Source organism: Puccinia triticina, chromosome 13A (genome assembly GCF_026914185.1).
Source record: "Puccinia triticina chromosome 13A, complete sequence".
In the NCBI taxonomy this organism is placed as follows: domain Eukaryota; kingdom Fungi; phylum Basidiomycota; class Pucciniomycetes; order Pucciniales; family Pucciniaceae; genus Puccinia; species Puccinia triticina.
The window spans coordinates 5,354,179-5,373,281 of NC_070570.1; the positions used below are offsets into that span (position 1 = coordinate 5,354,179).

At 44.9% G+C, this 19,103-nt stretch overlaps 3 protein-coding genes across 3 annotated transcripts; 2 read left to right on the top strand and 1 right to left on the bottom strand.

Annotated features, from left to right (window-relative positions):
• Window positions 1–7,401: 7,401 nt before the first annotated feature.
• PtA15_13A508 (uncharacterized protein) lies at window positions 7,402–10,999 on the top strand (the record flags this gene model as incomplete). Its single annotated transcript, XM_053162713.1, has 20 exons — window positions 7,402–7,503; window positions 7,630–7,756; window positions 7,826–7,937; window positions 8,003–8,439; window positions 8,501–8,664; window positions 8,727–8,808; window positions 8,888–8,921; window positions 8,995–9,030; window positions 9,109–9,119; window positions 9,196–9,243; window positions 9,333–9,491; window positions 9,559–9,578; window positions 9,648–10,028; window positions 10,111–10,177; window positions 10,325–10,460; window positions 10,533–10,592; window positions 10,667–10,716; window positions 10,787–10,797; window positions 10,879–10,893; window positions 10,955–10,999. 20 exons carry the CDS (start codon window positions 7,402–7,404, stop codon window positions 10,997–10,999), a joined length of 2,097 nt encoding a protein of 698 aa, XP_053026662.1.
• A 651-nt stretch (window positions 11,000–11,650) lies between these two features.
• PtA15_13A509 (uncharacterized protein) lies at window positions 11,651–13,968 on the bottom strand (the record flags this gene model as incomplete). Its single annotated transcript, XM_053162714.1, has 11 exons — window positions 11,651–12,038; window positions 12,127–12,148; window positions 12,236–12,389; window positions 12,503–12,601; window positions 12,696–12,881; window positions 12,973–13,041; window positions 13,123–13,343; window positions 13,438–13,455; window positions 13,528–13,676; window positions 13,740–13,795; window positions 13,876–13,968. 11 exons carry the CDS (start codon window positions 13,966–13,968, stop codon window positions 11,651–11,653), a joined length of 1,455 nt encoding a protein of 484 aa, XP_053026663.1.
• Window positions 13,969–14,547: 579 nt separating this feature from the next.
• On the top strand, window positions 14,548–15,363 carry PtA15_13A510 (uncharacterized protein; the record flags this gene model as incomplete). Its single annotated transcript, XM_053162716.1, has 4 exons — window positions 14,548–14,593; window positions 14,678–14,872; window positions 14,974–15,116; window positions 15,208–15,363. 4 exons carry the CDS (start codon window positions 14,548–14,550, stop codon window positions 15,361–15,363), a joined length of 540 nt encoding a protein of 179 aa, XP_053026664.1.
• Between the last annotated feature and the right edge of the window lie 3,740 nt (window positions 15,364–19,103).

Consider the following 19,103-nt stretch of genomic DNA (forward strand, 5'->3'; position numbering starts at 1 on the left):
GAAGGAGGATAAGTGAAGAAGGAAGAAAAAAAGAAGATTGGTACAACACAGTAATAGACTAGGTGAATGCAGCTAAAACTGAACTAATGATAAACTAAGTTGTAGTGTACCCATCCCTCTCCGCCTGACTGCCTTGCTGCATTCATCCGCCTGACCCCTTCTCTGGCCTGTAACACCACATACAGTCAAAACGGCAAAACCACATACCCCTTTGTGGAAAGCCTTTGCTATGCAGTTTCACAGGGTATGCCTTTATGGAAAACCTGTCTAAGGGCATACTGACAAGAAGTATGCAGTCTGGCAGGTTTTGGCCTAAAATTTATGGAAAACCTGTTCAAGGGCATACTGACAAGAAGTATGCGGTCTGGCAGGTTTTGGCCTAAATGTTAATTTTAAGAGCTTACCAATAGTTGGTGCAAAATATTTTAGAGGGATCAATCCTCTGTGTATGTTTTTTGCAGACAGCAGAAGTGAAATTCTCTCTGAAGGAAGTTGATGTGGATTTGTTGAGGAGTCATTGCTTCTTGATTGAAGGGTAGAGGTTTTTTTTGTGGTAGTTTTATGTGGTTTCAAAGGTGGGGTTCCCCAGTATTCTTATGCAGTATTACAGTATGTGGTATGTACTTAATTTTGGCGCGCACCAACCTGTGGAGAAGCCGCCGGCTATGCAGTTTGACAGTTTATGCGCATACACAGGTATGCGTTTTCACGGTTTTGACTGTATTACACTTGACTGGAGGCCAAGGAGTCTGCACCACTTACTTTCAGGAATTCAATAATCTTAGCAGGATAAAGGTGAAGCCAGCCCTCCATCTGAAAAACTCAACTGATATTATGGGACCACTTTTGTCCTAGGCGGAGGCAGTTGGGAGAGGAGAAGAAATTGCTGTTTAGGGTGCCCTCTGTGTTGGTCTGGATGGTGAGCAAAAAATGAATTGAAGATGATAGATTGGGTTGGGTTGGATTTCAAGAGATACACTAAGTTTGGAAGCCTGAAAGTGGTTTGGATGGTTTATTGAGGTCCAGAAACAAAGAAAAAATGGCAGCTTGAGCAGACTCCACAACACTCAAAACTTTGATGGTTATTCCCTGGATCAAAAATTCCCCATGCCAACCCATCCTCCGAGTGCAGAATCACACTTGGACTCCAGGAGGTTTCATCATCTCCTTGCATGTGACAAGTGCACAGACCTCACAACTACACAAAAGAAAAGAAAGGAAAACAACTGTGAGAGATGAGAAACAATGTTGGAGCCAGAAACCTTGAGTATCGTATGCTCACACCTGGTTGAAAAAGCGTAGCATAGTACCAAGTGGCCTATTAATCATGTTCAAGGGATTGAGAGACCTATGACTCTGAGCTACATGACTGGAGCTCTAACAAGGGCTGCTTGGCGTGTATTTGGGCAAGGGGAAACAAAGGAACAAAAGAAAGCCGATGATCTTGAATTTTGCAATTATTCCCCTATTTTGAGATAGAAGCCCTTTCAGATCATAATTTGTTTGCAAGGTAGCCCGACGCCATGACAGAAGGTTTATAGCACTCTTTTTTTTTTTTTTTTTTTTTTTTTTTTAAGTGCAGTATTGATTTGACATTGCGTACTATGCATATTCATCTACCAGAAAAAAGGTTCCGTGCACTACAATTGTAAATAGAAGGGAGGAAGAATAACAGTAATTCTGGCAAAGATTCAGTACTGAGAAAAAAAAAAAAAGGGTAGGAGGTGGGAACAGGAGAAAAGAGAGAAGAGAGAGAAGGGGGGAGGGAGGGAGTTGGATCCACAGAAAGAGGTCGAATACTGGAGAAGTAGGTGGTTATTGGTGGGAACCGTCGGCGTTGTCGGCCCGCCGGAAGGAGGGGAGCCTCGCCGATGTTTTGATGAAAGCTTCCGTAGCCCTGGAGGCCCTGGCGTCGTGGAGAAGGGTTCTGGTCGTAACTTCAGTGATCCTTTCCTCGAGAAGCAATCACCTGGCAGTCAACCTGGCCTCGCTGTACCTAGAGCAAGCCACAAGATAGTGATCAACTGTCTCGGGGACTCCGCAAAAACCATAAACTGCGCCTTCTTGCTGTCAAAGATAGCGCCATGAGTCCTACCCCATTGTAGGGACTCCTCGCCCAGTCGTGCCAACTGTGATCTGGCCTCACCGCAGGTCTTGCCTGCTGTGAGATGAACCACGTCGTCGATGAAGCCAAGAGAGACTTCGTCCCCATCAAAGTCAAAGGTTTTTATTAGCAGATCAGAATTATACAAGATATAGAGGATGACGGATAAGGGCGAGCCCTGTGGGAGTCCCTTATCCAGGTTAAACTCAGCTGATTCGTAGTCCGAGAGGCGAAGCTTGGTACGACGCTGTTCCAGAAACCGATCTATGATTTTCCACAGGTAAGTGGGGCACCCCTTCTGCCAAAGGGAATGAACCAGGCGATTGTCAGAATACAGCGCATGGCGCGCATAGTGCCAAACGGCATAAGGGAGAAACAGGATTCGATGCACCGCATTGTAAGCCTCCTGTTTCATCCCCCCAAACCAAGCCACGGCCACTGACCCACATGTTTCACATCCTTGTTACACAGGCGAAACAGGTAACCAGACTCCGAGGGCGCAAGCTCGAGACATGAGACAAAACAAAGGCACAACATCCCCTAGCAACAACAGGACGCCCCACAAGCAGACATCGTGAGTACTTAAAGGGACTGCGAATGAGTCGAGAGATGATTCCCCAGACTAATCGTCAATCTCATCTCGTGTAGCTCGCTAGCCAACAGAATAACTCCCCGTCAGCCTACCTTAGCCACTCGTATCGACTCACCGAACGAGTAAGTAAACCTCACCTTGAGGCATTAGTAGGATTAGATGGCTAACATTGCATGTTGTCCCTCCAGTCCTAAAGCAACCTCCGCGCTCCGTAACTGAGAGACTTAACCGTCATAGCAAGCGTGCTCTTGTGCAGAGGTAAATACCTTCACCTGTCGTGACAGCGACTAGCAACAGAACTAACTCAAGAACAACGTTCTGTCAGATCCCATTCTATCTCAAGCACATCGTGCCGATCCCCTTCTTCATTTCTTTCCTCCTCAGACCTCTTTCAACTTCCTCATCAGCTTGTAATCAGAAGCTACTAGCACGGCAATTCCACCTGCTCTTAGGTGAATTGAAGTTTCTTTTCTCTTTAGCAAAACTCAAGATTCACTTAGACTTGTACATAGTTCTTAGCAGCAGTTTCTAACATAAATATGAAATCTTAGTTGTCCAAATTCTTACAGCGATGGGGGTTGACTGAAGGGTACGCCGACTTCACGTCGAGGAACAGTCCCGTGACTGTCTTACCCTCCCTCCACTTCTGTTTAATCCACATGGTGAGCGCCATGAGTGCGTCCTTGCAGCCCTTTCCTCAACGGCCACCCGAGTGCCCGTCGGGGATGATGTCGTTAGATTCTTCCCAAAAGGTGACGCGATCAGCAATGATGGACTCAAAGACTTTGCTAAGGGTGCTGAGAAGGGCTATGGGTCGGTACGCCCCTGGGTTAGTGTAGTCCGCCTTTCCAAATTTCTGTATGATCACAGTAGTCGCGGATCGCCATGCCGTGGGGAAGCAGTCTTCTCTAATGCATCTATTGAATAACAAGGAAAAGGTGTCAGCCAATTCGTCTTTAATTGACGTGAGGATTTCATTAGGGATCCGGTCGGGGCCTGAAGCCTTTTTCTTAGCCAATCATCCAAAACTCCCAGTACCTCCTCCCGAGAGATGGAGGGATACACTACAAAGGTTGATGTTTCCCTCAGGGGAAAATCCGATAGATCACAGTAGCTGTTGACTACTGACGTCCCGGCAAAGAGCAACTTTGCCTGGTCCTCCCTGCTGGAGGTCACTTTGCCAGTAGGGGCTCGCAGTGGGAGTATGCCCCCGCCGCTTCTGGGTTTGGTGAACTGGAAGGCCTGGTAAACGGTAGTCGCATCAGAGGAAGCCAGGAAATTCCTCCAGTGTTCCTGCTTGAGAAAATTAACCTCCTCACGGAACTTGCCGTTCCAGTAATTGAAGCGGTCCGCGTTTTACTGTGTTGAGTCCATCAGCAGAAGCCGTCGACATTTATTCCGGGTTTTAACAAGGGGACTCAGCTTGTCCTTGTCCCACCACTTTTTCACTTTTCCATGGTCAATCCGGACCTTCTTTCCCTGGCTTTGCCAGGCGTCAAACAAGCAGGCCGTCAACTGCCTCTCAAAACTGTCAACGTCTAAAACGGGAGATGCGGTGCTTAGATGGCTCAGACTGGTCTTCACCCGTCTACGGAGCTCTACACAATCAAGGTCCGCCGGTCTGGGGGCTATCCAACGGTAGGATGGTCCGGGAGGCGCCTGTCTCAGCGTTGTGACAAGCTTCTGATGATCGGACCCGTGATTGTCCAAGGTGGTGCTAGCGCTGTGGATCAGGTGTGAGGCTCGGAAATTCGCCCAAGTGAGGTCGATGGTAGTCCTTGATCCCCGGCTGGACAAAAAGGTAGGAGCATCTTTTTCAGAAACAAGTCTGTATCCGTGTCTCCCGCACCAAGAAACGAGCAACTTAGCGTCTTTGTGCACATGGCGGTACCCCGGCGGGTTCCACAAGCAATGATGAAGGTTGGAGTCCATCCCGATTATCGTCGCAACCCGCCTATTGTTTGTGCCTTCCAGCCATCCTCAGAGCTGGTCAATACCTGCGGTTGTGCCTGGTGGATTATAAACATTTAGGACCTGCAGTCGGGTCCCAGTTAGTAACATGATCTCCAAAGCAATAAAAAACTTACTGTTGCCGCCCAAAACTGTGACGTTCTGGGAGGCAATGGATTTTCGGACATAGGACACAGCCCGGTGCTTGTCCCTGAGGTCCTTTGGCTGATGTTCCGGGCTGTAGAATTTCCACCACGCTTCGTGGTCAGGAGGCAAACAAGTTAGTGGGTTGATCCAGGGTTCCTGTAAGATGAGAAAGATCACCAAGTCTGGCTTGGTGTTAAGAATACTATAGGTAGTCACTCGACTATTGTGGCAGTTCAACTGCACAATAATAGAGGGCACAAAGGTTTCATTGCTTGAAACAAGAGGAAAGGAGTCTACAACAGAGTTACTAGGACAAATATGTGTTAGTGTAGGGTTTATATTATTCATGTTGGAGATGATTTTTAGAAAGTAGCCATGCCCGTTTGACCTCACACGCCTTATCAAAAGGCGTGTGGGTTTCCCATGCACCCTTCCCCTTCCCTGCGTCTCTGCAGATCACGCAAATCTTCCCCGCCGGGATCGCAGCGTCCTGACAATCACGCGTCTCATGCTTTTCACCACACTTTCCGCATTTGGGGTCCGCCCGACACCACTTCCCAAAGTGGCCCATTTGCAAGCATTTGAAGCATTGCGGCAGGAGTTTCTTGAAACGCTCTACTCTATGGAAGCACCCATTCAAAAAGAGACCTCTCTGTTTTACCAGGAGATCAGCTACCAATGGTTCTGTAAGGGAGATAACGACTGTACCGGCTCGCCGAGGGTCCGCCGGGTCCCTGGACCCTCCTAACCACCTCATCCTGAAGATTTTGTCTACCAAGAATCCGTTATCCGACGCGATGGAGATCTTGACGGTTGACACGTCGACGTTGAGAGTGCGGGGAATGCCATGAGCGAGGATGGAATATGTACTCGGTGATGCCTTGAGGTTGGGGTGCACCTGCTTGCTCCATTCATGTTTGTTCTGATTGAGCCATTCTTTTTGTTTGCGATTCTTAGAGTAGAAAGAGACATCACCAGACAGGAGGAATCGGACCGCTTTTACCAAGATCTTTTCGCCCTGGACCGTTGCGTTCATCTTTTCAAGGACCTCATTGACTTTCCTGACCGTGATTTCCGCGCCTACTTCCTTCAGCAGGGCGGTTCCGGATCTTGCGTGGATGATAGTGAGGCCGGGGCGGGCCGCGACCATCTCGGCCTTGGTCGGAGGGGGAGGTGGGGCTTTCGGCTTGGCTGCAGTCGAAGCGTAGGACTTGACCGGTGCGGGCTGTTTGCGCGGCAGTTGTCCTGCCTCGATGGTTGTGACGCGTCCCGGAAGTTCGCGGAGGTCCGCCATTGCGCGCTTCATTTCCTGCATGGTCTGGCGCATTTCCTCCATCGTTCGTAGGATCATGCGTTTTTTCTCGGCTTCGCTGTCCAGGAGCTGCAGCAGCAGGGACATAAGCATTGTGTCCATGACAACTTTTCCGTCGTGGGTCTGGTTTTCTGGGCGGGCCAGGAGGGATCGGAGAAATGAGGCCGACGTCGGCTCTGTTGCTGGGGTCACAGGGGGCGCTGGCAGGCGAGCATCGAGGGGTCGGCGCGGTTCAGAGGCAGAGGTCATGACAATGTCGGGCGACGCGTCGTTGGCGGCATGCGCGTCCCGGAGGTTGTGGATCGAGTCCGAGAGAACCTGACCTGATCCAGGGCGGATACCGGGAGGGGGGTCGAGGGGGGGGGGGGGGTCGCCAGTGGGCATAGGGAAAAAGAAGTTCTGTCAGGGGCGAGGGGTGTTTTTAGGATTTGGGGGTGTGGGGGGTAGATTTTAAAAAAATTCGACGTGGTTGCGGACAGAACTTCGAGCACTCAAACCAAAGGGAACTAGTGCTATGGATTAAAGTAACACCGTGAAGTCACAGCGGCAATCAATTGATTCCCTATCTCTAATTAGTGGAGTTTCGTCTTTTCATCTCGCCATGCAATTGATGGCAGCCCAATTGCGAATCAAAAAGTTGCAGGACACATCGCTGTCGGTGCACACTTCCAAAAGCCCAACCAGCATGCCCTTCCGAATGCATTGGTGCCCTCGATAAACATCTCCGGCTTCCTGATCATTTGCTTCGTTGTCACCTCGGGGACGCGAGGCAAGGTAAATTAAGCCAAACGTCATCAAGTGACAAATAGGCTTCTACAATGGATTCCAGAAAATCGGTTCACTGCATGGCGCTGCATATCAAGAAATTGAATTCAACTTCGTCAGCTCGATCTCCCGTGAAGAGCTGGGATATCAGGAAATGGCGAGAATGAGATGAAAACTCCCCCAATGGGAAATGTATTTGATAGGCATCACTATTTATGGGCCAAAAATATGTACATGATTGGGTTGGTGAGAAACCAAACCCCATAAAAGTGTGTGAAATAAATGACACATGAAATCATGTGTCATAACATCCCGCGCCAGCAGTAACTGTCCATATTAAGCAGTTCAAAAAGGTCAAGCAGCTGTGTTCCTGCAAGATTTGCCACAATCTCATGAGCCTTCATGACCTCAAGCTCTTCATTCCGTTCAACATTTGAAGAATTCGAGCTGACTCGAGTCCTCGACTTTCTGGTGTAGCAGCCTCCATCTCCTCTCTTGCTTCCGGCTTGATATATCGGTACAGATTTCAGAATGTCTCGCCATCAGCCCCCCATGGATAGGAGTAATACTCCCGGTCGTCAATTTACCACTGCGATTCCACCAGCTCAAGGCTTGACAAAGAGCCAATCAAATGTACGTCAACGCACGCAGTGTGTATCAGTATGCCACACAAGACTTTTGAAAATTGTTGTCGGGTTTCTCAATGCTCATCAAGTCGAGTTATCCTTCGTGGAATATGGCAACAACTTTCTTTTGCAGAAATCCAGTCATGGCGAGATTCCAACGCATCGAAAAGCTGAGTGTCAAGACCCACATATACGTACAGCCTCCACCTCATCAGAGGTTGCTTCGAGTCATTCGAGCATGTTACAAAAAACACTAAGAAGTGTGTTTAACGGTTAGAAGCTAACTGGTTTTTGTGATGAATGCTGATAATTCTCTGATATCTGTGCAGTCACGCGTGGCGATTATCCAACGGTCTGTTCTCTAGTGTCCTCATTAATATCAATCCCAGTCACCTCAAGTGATTTTGACACGGACAGTGATGATGGGTCCAGCATGGAGCAGTTCAGTGTTTCTAAAGTCTCTTTGTTGAAGCCAATCGTTAAATTTTCCATTAATTTGTCCACAGTGGCGTCCCGCACGTACCTCGTACACCATCAGAGCCGACCGGACGCGTTGAATTTCCTAATCAACCCTTGAGAATTTTCAATTCTTCAGATGATCGAATGGAGCGTAGTCTTACTGTGCTGCAAGCTATGAATCTGGGTAACAGTACTTCCACAGAGGTTATTGTCCCAGCTGATGCTCCGCTCGAAACAATGTATGGGAAAGAGTTGACTTCTTATCCCCACAAAACTGCCATTGAAGAAGAAATGAAAGCGAGTCTACTGTCTTTATTGAGTCTTGAATCTTTCACATACATGCTGTCAAAACCCGAGACTCGCAATGTTTTTCGAGAATGGTTGATCGTTCAAGGAGGCGAAGAAAAGCTAGATCGGTGGACTGAAGAGTCTCGGATCAATCAACTGCACATAGAGGCTCAACAAAGTGCCAAGCATCTACTGCGTAAGCAAAAATCTTTTTAATCACTGGACAAATCATTGTCTTGAGCAATTTTTTGCTGCAGATAATTATCACGAGTACGGTGGAAAAGATGGTACCAGAACCAATGGCATTGACATGCTCAACGGGAATGCCATCAGGGAAACCATCAACTTGGCGCATTCAACACAGGTTTTGGTTGCGAGTCGGCAACACTTACTGGAGTCTTTGTATAATGACACCTTCAAGGTTTGTGGACTACTAGATCTTGTTGAACCTCGTTCAAATCCAACTAACACAAACATTCCTAGCAATTCATAACTAGTAAGCTCCTTGAAATAACTAAAATGAAACTACGCAGCGGCGTAGATGAAAAAGCTTGTAAAGGTTTAGGTAATCAATAAATTACACCTGCATGACGTTCCCGTGAAAAACATTGACTTATTTGCGATATTCCTTGAATATACTTCAGGCGATTCATTTGTTGTGAGCAACCCACGTCTTAGGTGAGCTCTGAAACGATTTTGGCACATTATCTCCCGCTTGAAAAAAGGGCATCAAAATAACATTTTTCCTCAGAGACAATCCAGTGGTCATGGTTTCACCCAGCTTTAGGTTAGTGTTACCACTCGGTTGTTTGATGTGCATTGATATTACTCAACAAGGGTTTTTTTTTCTGATTCCGTGTGACAGCGCAACTACAGGTAAGTTTTCTTCTTTAGGTTTTCAAATCAGACGATATGTTTGGTCGGAAATGCCATTTTGAAAATATCCCAACAGGCCACGAAAAAAATTCGATTATTGGCATGAATTGTCGCTTCCTACAAGGTAAAGAATTCTATAAATGTATATATTTTTTCCACAGCAGCGTGAAATTAAACATGTCTCACATTTGTGCTCTCGCTCACATTCTTCAGGACCTGGAACCAGTCCGCAATCAATCCAGCGTCTCCGACAAGCTTTAAAACAGGGACTCCCTTGCGTTGAGCTTCTTCTCAATTATAAAGCTGATGGGACACCCTTTTATTGCCTCCTGAGTATCATTCCGTTGTTTGATGACAGAGGCTATCTCAGTTGTAAGCAGAGCACTTCGTTTTCCCCTCTGCATGGTTTCTTTGCTGATCTTAATTTCGGCCACTCCAGATTATATAGGAGGACAAATCGTACGCGACATTCTTTCTAATTCCCTGTTTGCGTCGCGTGTCTGAAATTATAACTTTGGGTTTATGTAGAACGTCACCGACGAGCTGCGCAACAATCAAATAATGGCTTTGATTTCACAAACCAACTCCGCTCCTAAAGAAATAACATCGGCAGATTTTCAACTTCCAGCGCGTACACTAGCTCGCCAAGCCACATCTAAAAAAGTTGCAATTATCTATCCGAGACTTTTAAATAAACAAGACGGCAACATTGATTCTCGTGCCAGCAATGTTACCCTCAATGTGAAAACAAAACCCCCCAGAACTCTTTCATTCAACTGGCTTCGTTCCAAGATCAAACAAGACAAAAATATTGAAGATGTTGAATTTACAAAGCCAGATGATAGATGCGAATTTAAGAGTTCTGACTTGCACGAGAGTCTTTCAGCTTTTCGATCCACATATTCAAGGGTTGGTTGCATCAGTCGTTGCATTTTCTATTTAGTGAAACACTTAAAGCTGATGTAAGGTATTACCTGGAATTTTTGTTAAGCTCATATTATTTAACAAGATCACTCGCTCGATCGTTTACGTTACACCCGAGGCGTTGAAATTTTTAGGTTAGATTTTCATTTTAACATAAGTCCCCTTCAGGAAACGCTATGATTAGCTGTGTAGAGCCGTTCAAATCATCATACCGCACCACTTTGATGCACTACGATCTAAAATACTCCTCTGAAACTCTATTGATTGCACCGCAATGCCAGGTTTCCCAACGGAGACGATCGAAGAAACTTACTCATCTGCACTCCTTCATCACGATTTCTTCGACTTGGTGGAAAACTGTAAGACTACTCGCAAAACCCCTACCTCCAAGAAGGTCTTGAAGAAGATAATTTCCAAGTCCGTTTTTCCAGTGTTACTTATGGTTTATCGCACGCATACCTTCCTAAAGTTGCATGTAATTTCTCTCAGGGATGCTTCTGCATCATTCCAATGCGAGTTGTGTTGGTCTTATACGTTGGATGACCAACAGTAAGCTTCTTTGTTCTTACGCATCATATCACGAAGCCAGAAATACTTGAATTGACGTGTTTCATCTGCTGCAGCACGCGAATTATTTTAAAACAAAGGAAAAAGGTTGAAGTTAATGAAACGAGTGAGTTCGTTCGGGTTGTTACCCCATTTTCCCATACTAATTGCGGGATGTTTTTGTTTCCTTGTTTTAGGTGTAGTTCATGTGAGTGTTTAGATTCCTAATTGATCACGTAGATAACTTCAGACTAATTCGCGTAATTACATCGGCCAATCGAGAGCTTAGTTGACCCCTTTGATAGTAAGTCAGCTCATGAAATAATTTCAATGGAGTAAGAATACTAAGTTGACCAATCATTCAGGACCAAACTGGCAATTGTGCCTCTTATGTTGCGATTCTAACCTAAGACCTTATAGTGTCAGTAATTCACTATTCTGTCAATCAACTAGATTGATGAAGCACCCCTCGAAGGCAGATTCATGGGCACTGCTTTTGATTGATTGCATTCTACTCATCTATCCAATTGAAGAGCTCTTCAATCAAATGTGTATGCAGTTTTTTGTGAATTGTATGAATCAGATGCTTGTTTGTTTTAGTTTAGCTAGATTCAGATGTAAATATGTGGTTTGCGCTTTTGTTTAACTTCATTCAAAGGTTATTATAGTTGTGTCGACGAAAGCTTCAATTGATGTAATGCACATGATTTGCACCACCTTACGGAAGACCCAGTCCTTTGTGTTTACCTAGTACAAATTTAACCACTCACCCGGATGCTAGTTTTGTGCAATGGATAAATCAACTCTAGCGTTGAGATAGAATTACATACCCCAGCAGTGACACTTTCTCAGTTCCAACACTTACTAAATGTTGCTCACCTGATCATCAAAGAAGCTGTTGATCAGAACTGTTCCAAAGGATATGGGTATATTGCACAGATGGAATCCTGCAATGGGTTTTTCTTGGTGTTTTCCCAGTCGGCGGGAACTAAAGAAATACCAAGAGATTGGGGTGAAGATGTATGTGACAGGAAGGTTGATAACGAAAGTGAAAAGGATTATCAAGCTTTGGATGAGTTCAAATGTGCCAAGACTTTTTCAAGGATGTGAATCATTTGATAAACTTCCGAGCGTGAGATTATCAAAGAGGGTACAAATCTGATGATAGATTGACCGCAGCTCAACAGTAAGAGGCCGTTCTGACGAGACAGGTTGATGATTTGGGAGATTGTTGTTTTGCTCTGTTGCGTTTTGTGCTCCTTAACCTCCAAGCCCAAGATCAAGCCTCTCCCTCGCACCGATCCAGACAGTATGCTCGGAAATTCGGCCACCAAACGGCTCAACTCTTTCTTCAAGAGTTGACTCGATTCTCGCACTTGGTCCATGAAGCTTTCTTTGCCAATCCTTTCCAATACGTGCTTCGCGATCGCTGTCTGTAGAGGTGCTCCTCTACAATGCGTACCCATAAATGACAGAGTTAAGTAAAAGAGAAAAAAACTTAAACGAGGGCACGACACCCGGATTCAAGATAACTCACCCAAATGTGGTACCATGATCGCCTGATTCCACCAAGTTAACAATGACACAAACATAAAATTAGAACTGCGAATCCAAACAGAAAAAGAAAACGGGATTAAATAACTAACCGATCGCAATTTTCTTGGCAACGTGATCTCGCATCATCACCGCACCGATGGGAACGCCGTTGGCCAAGGGTTTTGCCATTGTGAGCATGTCGGGGTGACAGTCTGTGGGTAAAGAGCCGTGGGCCCAAAGATTCCCGGTCCTACCCAGTCCGCACTGAATTTAGAGCACCGTAAATATAGTAAAAAATACCACTTTGAGTTATGTGATTGTGTGGCTCAAAGCGATGGAGCGATCCATCATCGTGCTTATCTGCTTGGTAACGCAACTTGGATCTCATCATAAATTAACACAGCTTTGACTTGATCGCACCGATGCCTCAATGCCCGCAAGAAGTCTTCTGAAGCTTCCAGAATACCGCCTTCTCCCTAAGAAAAAAAAAACCAGCACAGCAAAATGCCAATCCATCATGAGATTGAATGCAACGTCTTACGCGGGGAAAAGAGGATTAGACGAACTGACCTGAATAGGTTCTACAATGACTCCGCACGTATTTGGGGTGATCAGCTCTGCCAAGGCAGAGATGTCATTCAAGTCACCGGGCCTGATTCCAGGAAGTAGGGGAGCAAACGGAAGCTGGTATTTTGGCTGATTGGTTACTGATAGGGCACCAAACGTTCGACCGTGGAATCCATTCGTAAAACAGATCTTTTGTTAGATGGAAGACAAGTGACGGGCCGTTAAAACTGCATTGTTTCGTTTCTTGTTTTTCTGATGGAGACGTTTTTGGATCGCTCACCAACTCGTGTTTGTTTCCAGAAGGGTCTTCGATCTTTCCACATTTTCTAGCAAATTTTAAAGCGCCTTCCTAAGAAAAAATGATTTCGCAAACCGGAAAGCAACGTTAAACCAAACTGAGTTTTGGGAAAGTATGTATGTTGCAAATTACATTGGCTTCTGCGCCGGAGTTGGCGAAGAAAACTTTGTGATCTTTTGGAATTTCTTGATGGATAGGTGCCGAGGATGCATCGCCGCGAGGGGGAAATCCCAGTCCCCCAAATTGTTTAGTGAGGTTGACTAGAGTGCAAGCTAGTTCACCGGCTTGATCGTTATGATAAAGGTTTGAACAATGCACTAATTTCTGGGCCTGTTTATACATCACTTCGGCAACTTTTATGAGAACGGATGATCACGATGAGTAACTTTTTGCTTATTTCGCTGGACCTTGGGTACTTGAGCAGTTTTGCACAGAATATTTGTTTACCTTCTTTATCCGCATGGCCTGAGAAAATGAAAAGAAAAACATTAATGTATGTGTTTACACGGGCTGGATGGATGCAAAAGAGCGACTCGCCAAGAGCATTGACAGCTATCCCGGCGGTGAAATCTAGATATTCTCGGCCTTCAGTGTCCCAGACTTTGCATCCTTTCCCATGAGAGAGGATTATGGGCGGTCGAGCGTAGGGCATTAACGTAGATTTCGACCATTTTTCAATTTGGTTTCTGTGTTCAAAAGACTTATTAACGGCTTTTCCTCAGGTACGGCATGAGAGGAACAGGTCTTACTGAACATTATTCGGGACTGGATGATCTGGATGAGTGAGTTGACTGGTAAATCTGATCTAGACAAAGGAAAAAAATAATATATCAGTAAGATGTTTAAACTTGAAGTTTCGACTGAGTTGTGCATGGTTTGACTGACCGATTGAGGATGGCAGATTTTCTGGGAGCGCTTGAGTTGTCGGGAGAATTGCTGGGCGAGTCTTGGGTTAGTTATCTTCCTGCTCGAGTTCATGGCCGGGAAGATGTTCGTTTGCTTGTTGTGACTTGTCTGTGCCTTATTTCCTGTGCAGTGGCGGAGTTGGGTCCGACAGTATCTAAGTTACCGCTTCTGTAATGTAGCTTGGCTTAACCTACATCCTGTTAGGTTTAGCCATGTGGGAGACTGGGCGTTGTTGACGCACCCAGCTTCTCGATCGGCAGAACCTATCGCATCAGATCCAAGACAAACACCACACCAGGGTTCATCCTTCTAAGTGAGTACCCTCTAGCCTCCTCTCTTTCTTCTCATTTCCTTTAGCATCCAATGTCTGGTCTGGCTCTGCGCTTCGCCCGAAAAGCTACCCTGACCTTGAAGCGCTGGTCAAGCCTCATTACATTGTTTGAACTGTTTTCATTCCGATCGGATCTATTGGCGGAACGATAAAAACCTCGGCTTTGTTCCTCGTTTGAAACAAATGTATATTTACTGTTCTTGTTTTGTATCGTTTGCTCCAAAAATTGGCTTGGCCAACTACTCAAGTCTTAAGCTCTTCTGTCGTTTTTCTGTCTTTTGCTTTTCGGGCTCGATTTAGATTCCGGTCATCGATTCAATATGAATAACGAGAAACTCAAACAGCTTCAAGCTCAAACGAAAGTCGGTCAGTGATGACAGTCTAATGTCGGTCAATCGCATCCTCCCTTTGTGACGTTTATGTTTTTCCTTGGTGGGTTCTTATAAACAGGCAGCAAAGGCCAACCCCGACGGAAGGAGATCAAGAAACCAAAAGGCTTCACAGCTAATGGGGGCCCAGCTGGCGATGATAAGAAACTTCAAGCCGCTTTGAAAAAATTGAACGTTCAGCCGATGATCGGAATGGAAGAGGTGAACATGTTCAAAGACGAAGGCAGCAAGATCCTGCATTTCTCCAACCCCAAAGGTATTACAATTTGTTATCAATTAGTACCTCCACCCACAATGAAACGGGCGCCTTGTGTTGGCTTGATTAACAGTTCACCCTTCTCTTTAAACTCGCCACAGTTCACGGTGCCGCCAATGTCAATACGTTCGCGATCCATGGAAACGGACAGGAGAAGGACTTGACCGAGCTTGTTCCTGGAATCTTGCCGCAATTAGGAGCCGAGTCAATAGCCAACTTGCGTCGGTTGGCGTCTTCCCTTGGTGTTCGTGACTCTTTCCTTTCTCTCGCTTTTGCTCTTGATATACTACGATTTTTGTGAGTCCAAGCGCTTAAGCTCTGTCTCTGTCAAACAGGATTTGCATCAAGCCAATTCGATGTCTTACAAGCCACCCAACATGGCTGCGGGGGCCAACAACGACGACGATGATGTACCAGCTTTAGTGGACAGTTTTGATGTTGACGAGGGTGCTGCACCAGCGGAAACCACCGCATTCGAATCCGTAGACTAAACCCAACCTAGCAAAAAAGAAAGCCCCAAAGTCTGACCGCTTCCGAAAATAAAAAAAAGACCATGTTGATTCGTTCATGATGCAACACCTATATATACAAAGAGAAATAAATTAGAAATCGTTTTACGCAGTTGACCATTTGCCGAGCATTTTTCATCTTTGAGCAAGTGTCATTCTTTAGATTTTGGTTCTTTTGACGCTGTGTTCCCTCTGACATACACAAACAAGCTCTATTGGTGCGGTATCTTGCTACTCTCTTTCTGACATGTTGTTCACTGTGTTCACGTCCCATCGGATTCAAGGATTAATAAAACCTTCTCAACAACCAACATACCTTCATCAGGGTTTGTTTTGAATAAGTTAACGTTAGTCAAATGGGTCGGCTGGCTGCTTCGGGGACTCCTAGAGTCCTGGATCAATATTGATTTAAACTTGATTACTTCTTGGGCATCTGGTCAAAGTATTGCTCAAACTGAGAAGAAAGGCTCCTTCTTAAGTTCTGGTGTTGCACTGGATGACTTCCCGTCATCATTTAGAGAGCTCTAGATGCCTCTCTAAATCCTAAATTAAGACACCTATCAAAAATTCAACCAGTGCACATGAAAGTAATGAACTGTAGGGCTAGGAAAACAATTCCCTTTTTGTCAAAAATTAAGAATTTGGTTGTGTAAATTGAGATCTGGGAGGCTCCCAGACTCAACGGGAAGTCCTCCACTCATTCTAAAAGGTCCAACGGTTGCCATTACTTGAATTAAATACATGACCTTTTGGTGTCCACACATCTCTTGTTGTGTATTTTGGTTCTCTAGTGATAAAATATGTGAGTGACATCAGGTTACATCACACTACAAACTTATCATAATGTCCTTTAAGTTTGTGGCAAATTGGGGAATTAATGTTATAATGTACTACACAATTTCCCCAATTTTCCAAAAACTTAAGATTAGGGTTACTACACTACAAGATGTCCCCAATAAAGGACTGTTGACTGTATTTCAAAGAACCAAAAACCAGAAACTAAAACAAAGAGCATGAGAATACAGAAGACAATATGAAAAAAAAGAGAAATTGGAGAACAGACCCTGAGTTGGTAAGAAAGATGTAGAAGATGGACAACCGGACGCAATCAGGACAAGCAGGAAGTAAAAGACTAAGAGAATAAAAGAGGTTAGTCGATGGTGGATGCTTGATAGATGGAGTAGAGAGAACAGACCAATGGAAGACAAAGTCAGAGTAATGGATGGATTAAGGCAGTGGATTTAGGAAGGGAAAGAAGGGAACTGAATAGAAGAAGGAGAGTTAGCAATGAGAGACAATGAGGATCGATGAGAGAGTGGAAATGCTTCGAGTGCATTTCTCACCAAGTTGAATAACTTGAGGAATTGATTGCCGTAGAATGAATCTTGAGATCGGCGGAAGCAGCTTCGGGATCGGAGACCTTGAGGCTGAAGTTTGATTGAACGGAAGACGAGAGATGTGTCCGGAGCTGAGATGTGAGACTGAGCTGAGATGCCGAGACCGATACAATTGGTTAGGTTTCGACTGAGTATACATTGATCAGCGCAGACACGCCGCTCGCGGTGCGCAATGCGAGAGCGCGGACTTTGAGGAAGAGCGTCGAGTTTCAACACCCAAATTTCCCATGATTTCCCTGGCATGATATTATGGACAAGTTGTTTTTCATGCAACACCAAAAAGCCACTTCTGTTTTAAAACCTCATAGTTGGGGCATAAAACAGTATATACTCTAAAAGGAATACCTCAAAGGGAGCTGTTGGATTTTCGGCCTCTTGTCCTCCACTGCCTTCCCCCTAATTTCCCTTTCCAGTCCTCTCTCAAATGCCTCACTCTGATCCTGTTCTCTCACATCTTATGCTACCTCACTTCCTATGACCTGTATATTGTAGGTCATGATTGTTGTTCCGTACTTGCCTTGTGACATCGTTTCCCTGCCGAGATTAGACTATTGATCTTTCCCCAATATCCTTGTTCTCTGATGTGCGCGCGCTCTGCATGTGAAAGTTCTGACTTAGTTGAGATATCTACTGTGTTTGAGTGTTCCAGACTTTTCTATTCATTATCATTTCTTATTCATGTCACCTCAACCACAGCTTGATCACTTGTACATAGACTACATAAGCCAGCCTAGATACAAGCAATCAAGTACCATCAGTTCTATCTCATTCATTCTCACGTCCCACCTGAGCCGTATCTGGTGAGCTATCCTCCTCACTGCCACCCATCTCAAGCGAGACACTTGTGCTCATTCTCTTGTTTCGCCTGCCAGAGTCCTTAGTTCAACAGGAGCAAGCTCTGAAGATCACATGGTCAGTCCAGTTGGGAATCTAGAGCCATTGGCCAAGATGCTTCACAGCTCTAATCTTCCACAAGTTTGGTGGGTTTAAGTTGGGTGAGAGGTGAAAAAAATGACTCTTGAAAGCCACAAACACCCAAAATACATTTGCAAATATTATGAGATACCTTGCGAGTTGTACTAAGCCTCTCCTATGGTATGTCCAGAGATTTCTCTGTATTTCAAGAGGCTTAAATAGCAATCTACCTTGAAGTGAATTAATAATACTCTCAATTGGATGACCTTGTTGTGCCATACATGTCACACATATCTCTTAGACTTGCCGCAGCACAAACCACACTCCTTGTCCCAGGACAATCCTGGGCCAAGGAGAGTTTCTGCATGGAAATCTACCAATTATTGTTCCTGAGTCACAATAGGCCTGGTATCACCAGGTTGGACCTCCAAGGATGGATTTCTTGGCAATCATAATTTACCGACATAAATACTTGCAAAAAACTCTTTGCTCATTGTGTAGTGTTTGCAGTTCCAAACACTTTGTGCACTGCAGGTGAAGGAGGCACATTTTTCCAGATATTTTTTTGAGGAATCAATAGAAAGGCTTTTTATTGTCCTCTGTGATTTTTTTGGGAATTTTTTGAAGCTTCCTTTTATGCTGAAAAAACCCATTCAGAAAAAAACAAGTACATTCCACAACAAGAAAATGTCATACAACTGCTATCAGTTGACATGCACAAATTCAAGGGGAAGGATAGTGTTTAGCTTACCCTTTGTCATATTTTAGTTCAACACAGTTGCAATGCACAATCACTGTGCATCATGCACAGTGACTGTGCAAAGAAACACTATTATGTACTTAGGTGGAGTTTGAATGGCCATTATACTGGTGCATCTTGCATGTCTACTGACAGCAGTTGCACAACTTTTTCTTGTATTGTTCAGTTGGAGACCTGGAATTCATTTTCCCCCATCCCAGAAAATCCAAAAATTTGATTGACACACATTATAAGTATATGAGTCTCTCCCAGAACCTTTTGGCCACTTTGTGCAAGAATAAGGTTTTGAAAAATTAGGGAATTTCACCATTTACTGGTGCACTTTGGAAGATTTAATGTGAAATTTTGTGATTTTTCAAATCCTTGCTCATGAACCAAGTGGCCAAACAATTCTGAAGGATCTTTTATGTATCATGATTCAATAAATCATTTGGAGTTTTTGGCATGCTGTGAACTGTTTGGAACTTCACGCACTGCACAGTGGGTGAAGAGTTTTTTTTCAGTGGGGGAGTGTGTCTGTAAATATATTCCAACTGAGAGCATGTTTTTTTATTCCTTGCTAAGTGCTTGTATCCAATTTCTTACTTGATTGCTTACTTGTGCCAAATGTAAGTAATTTTCTTTTATATTTTCCTCCTGGCCGTATTGCC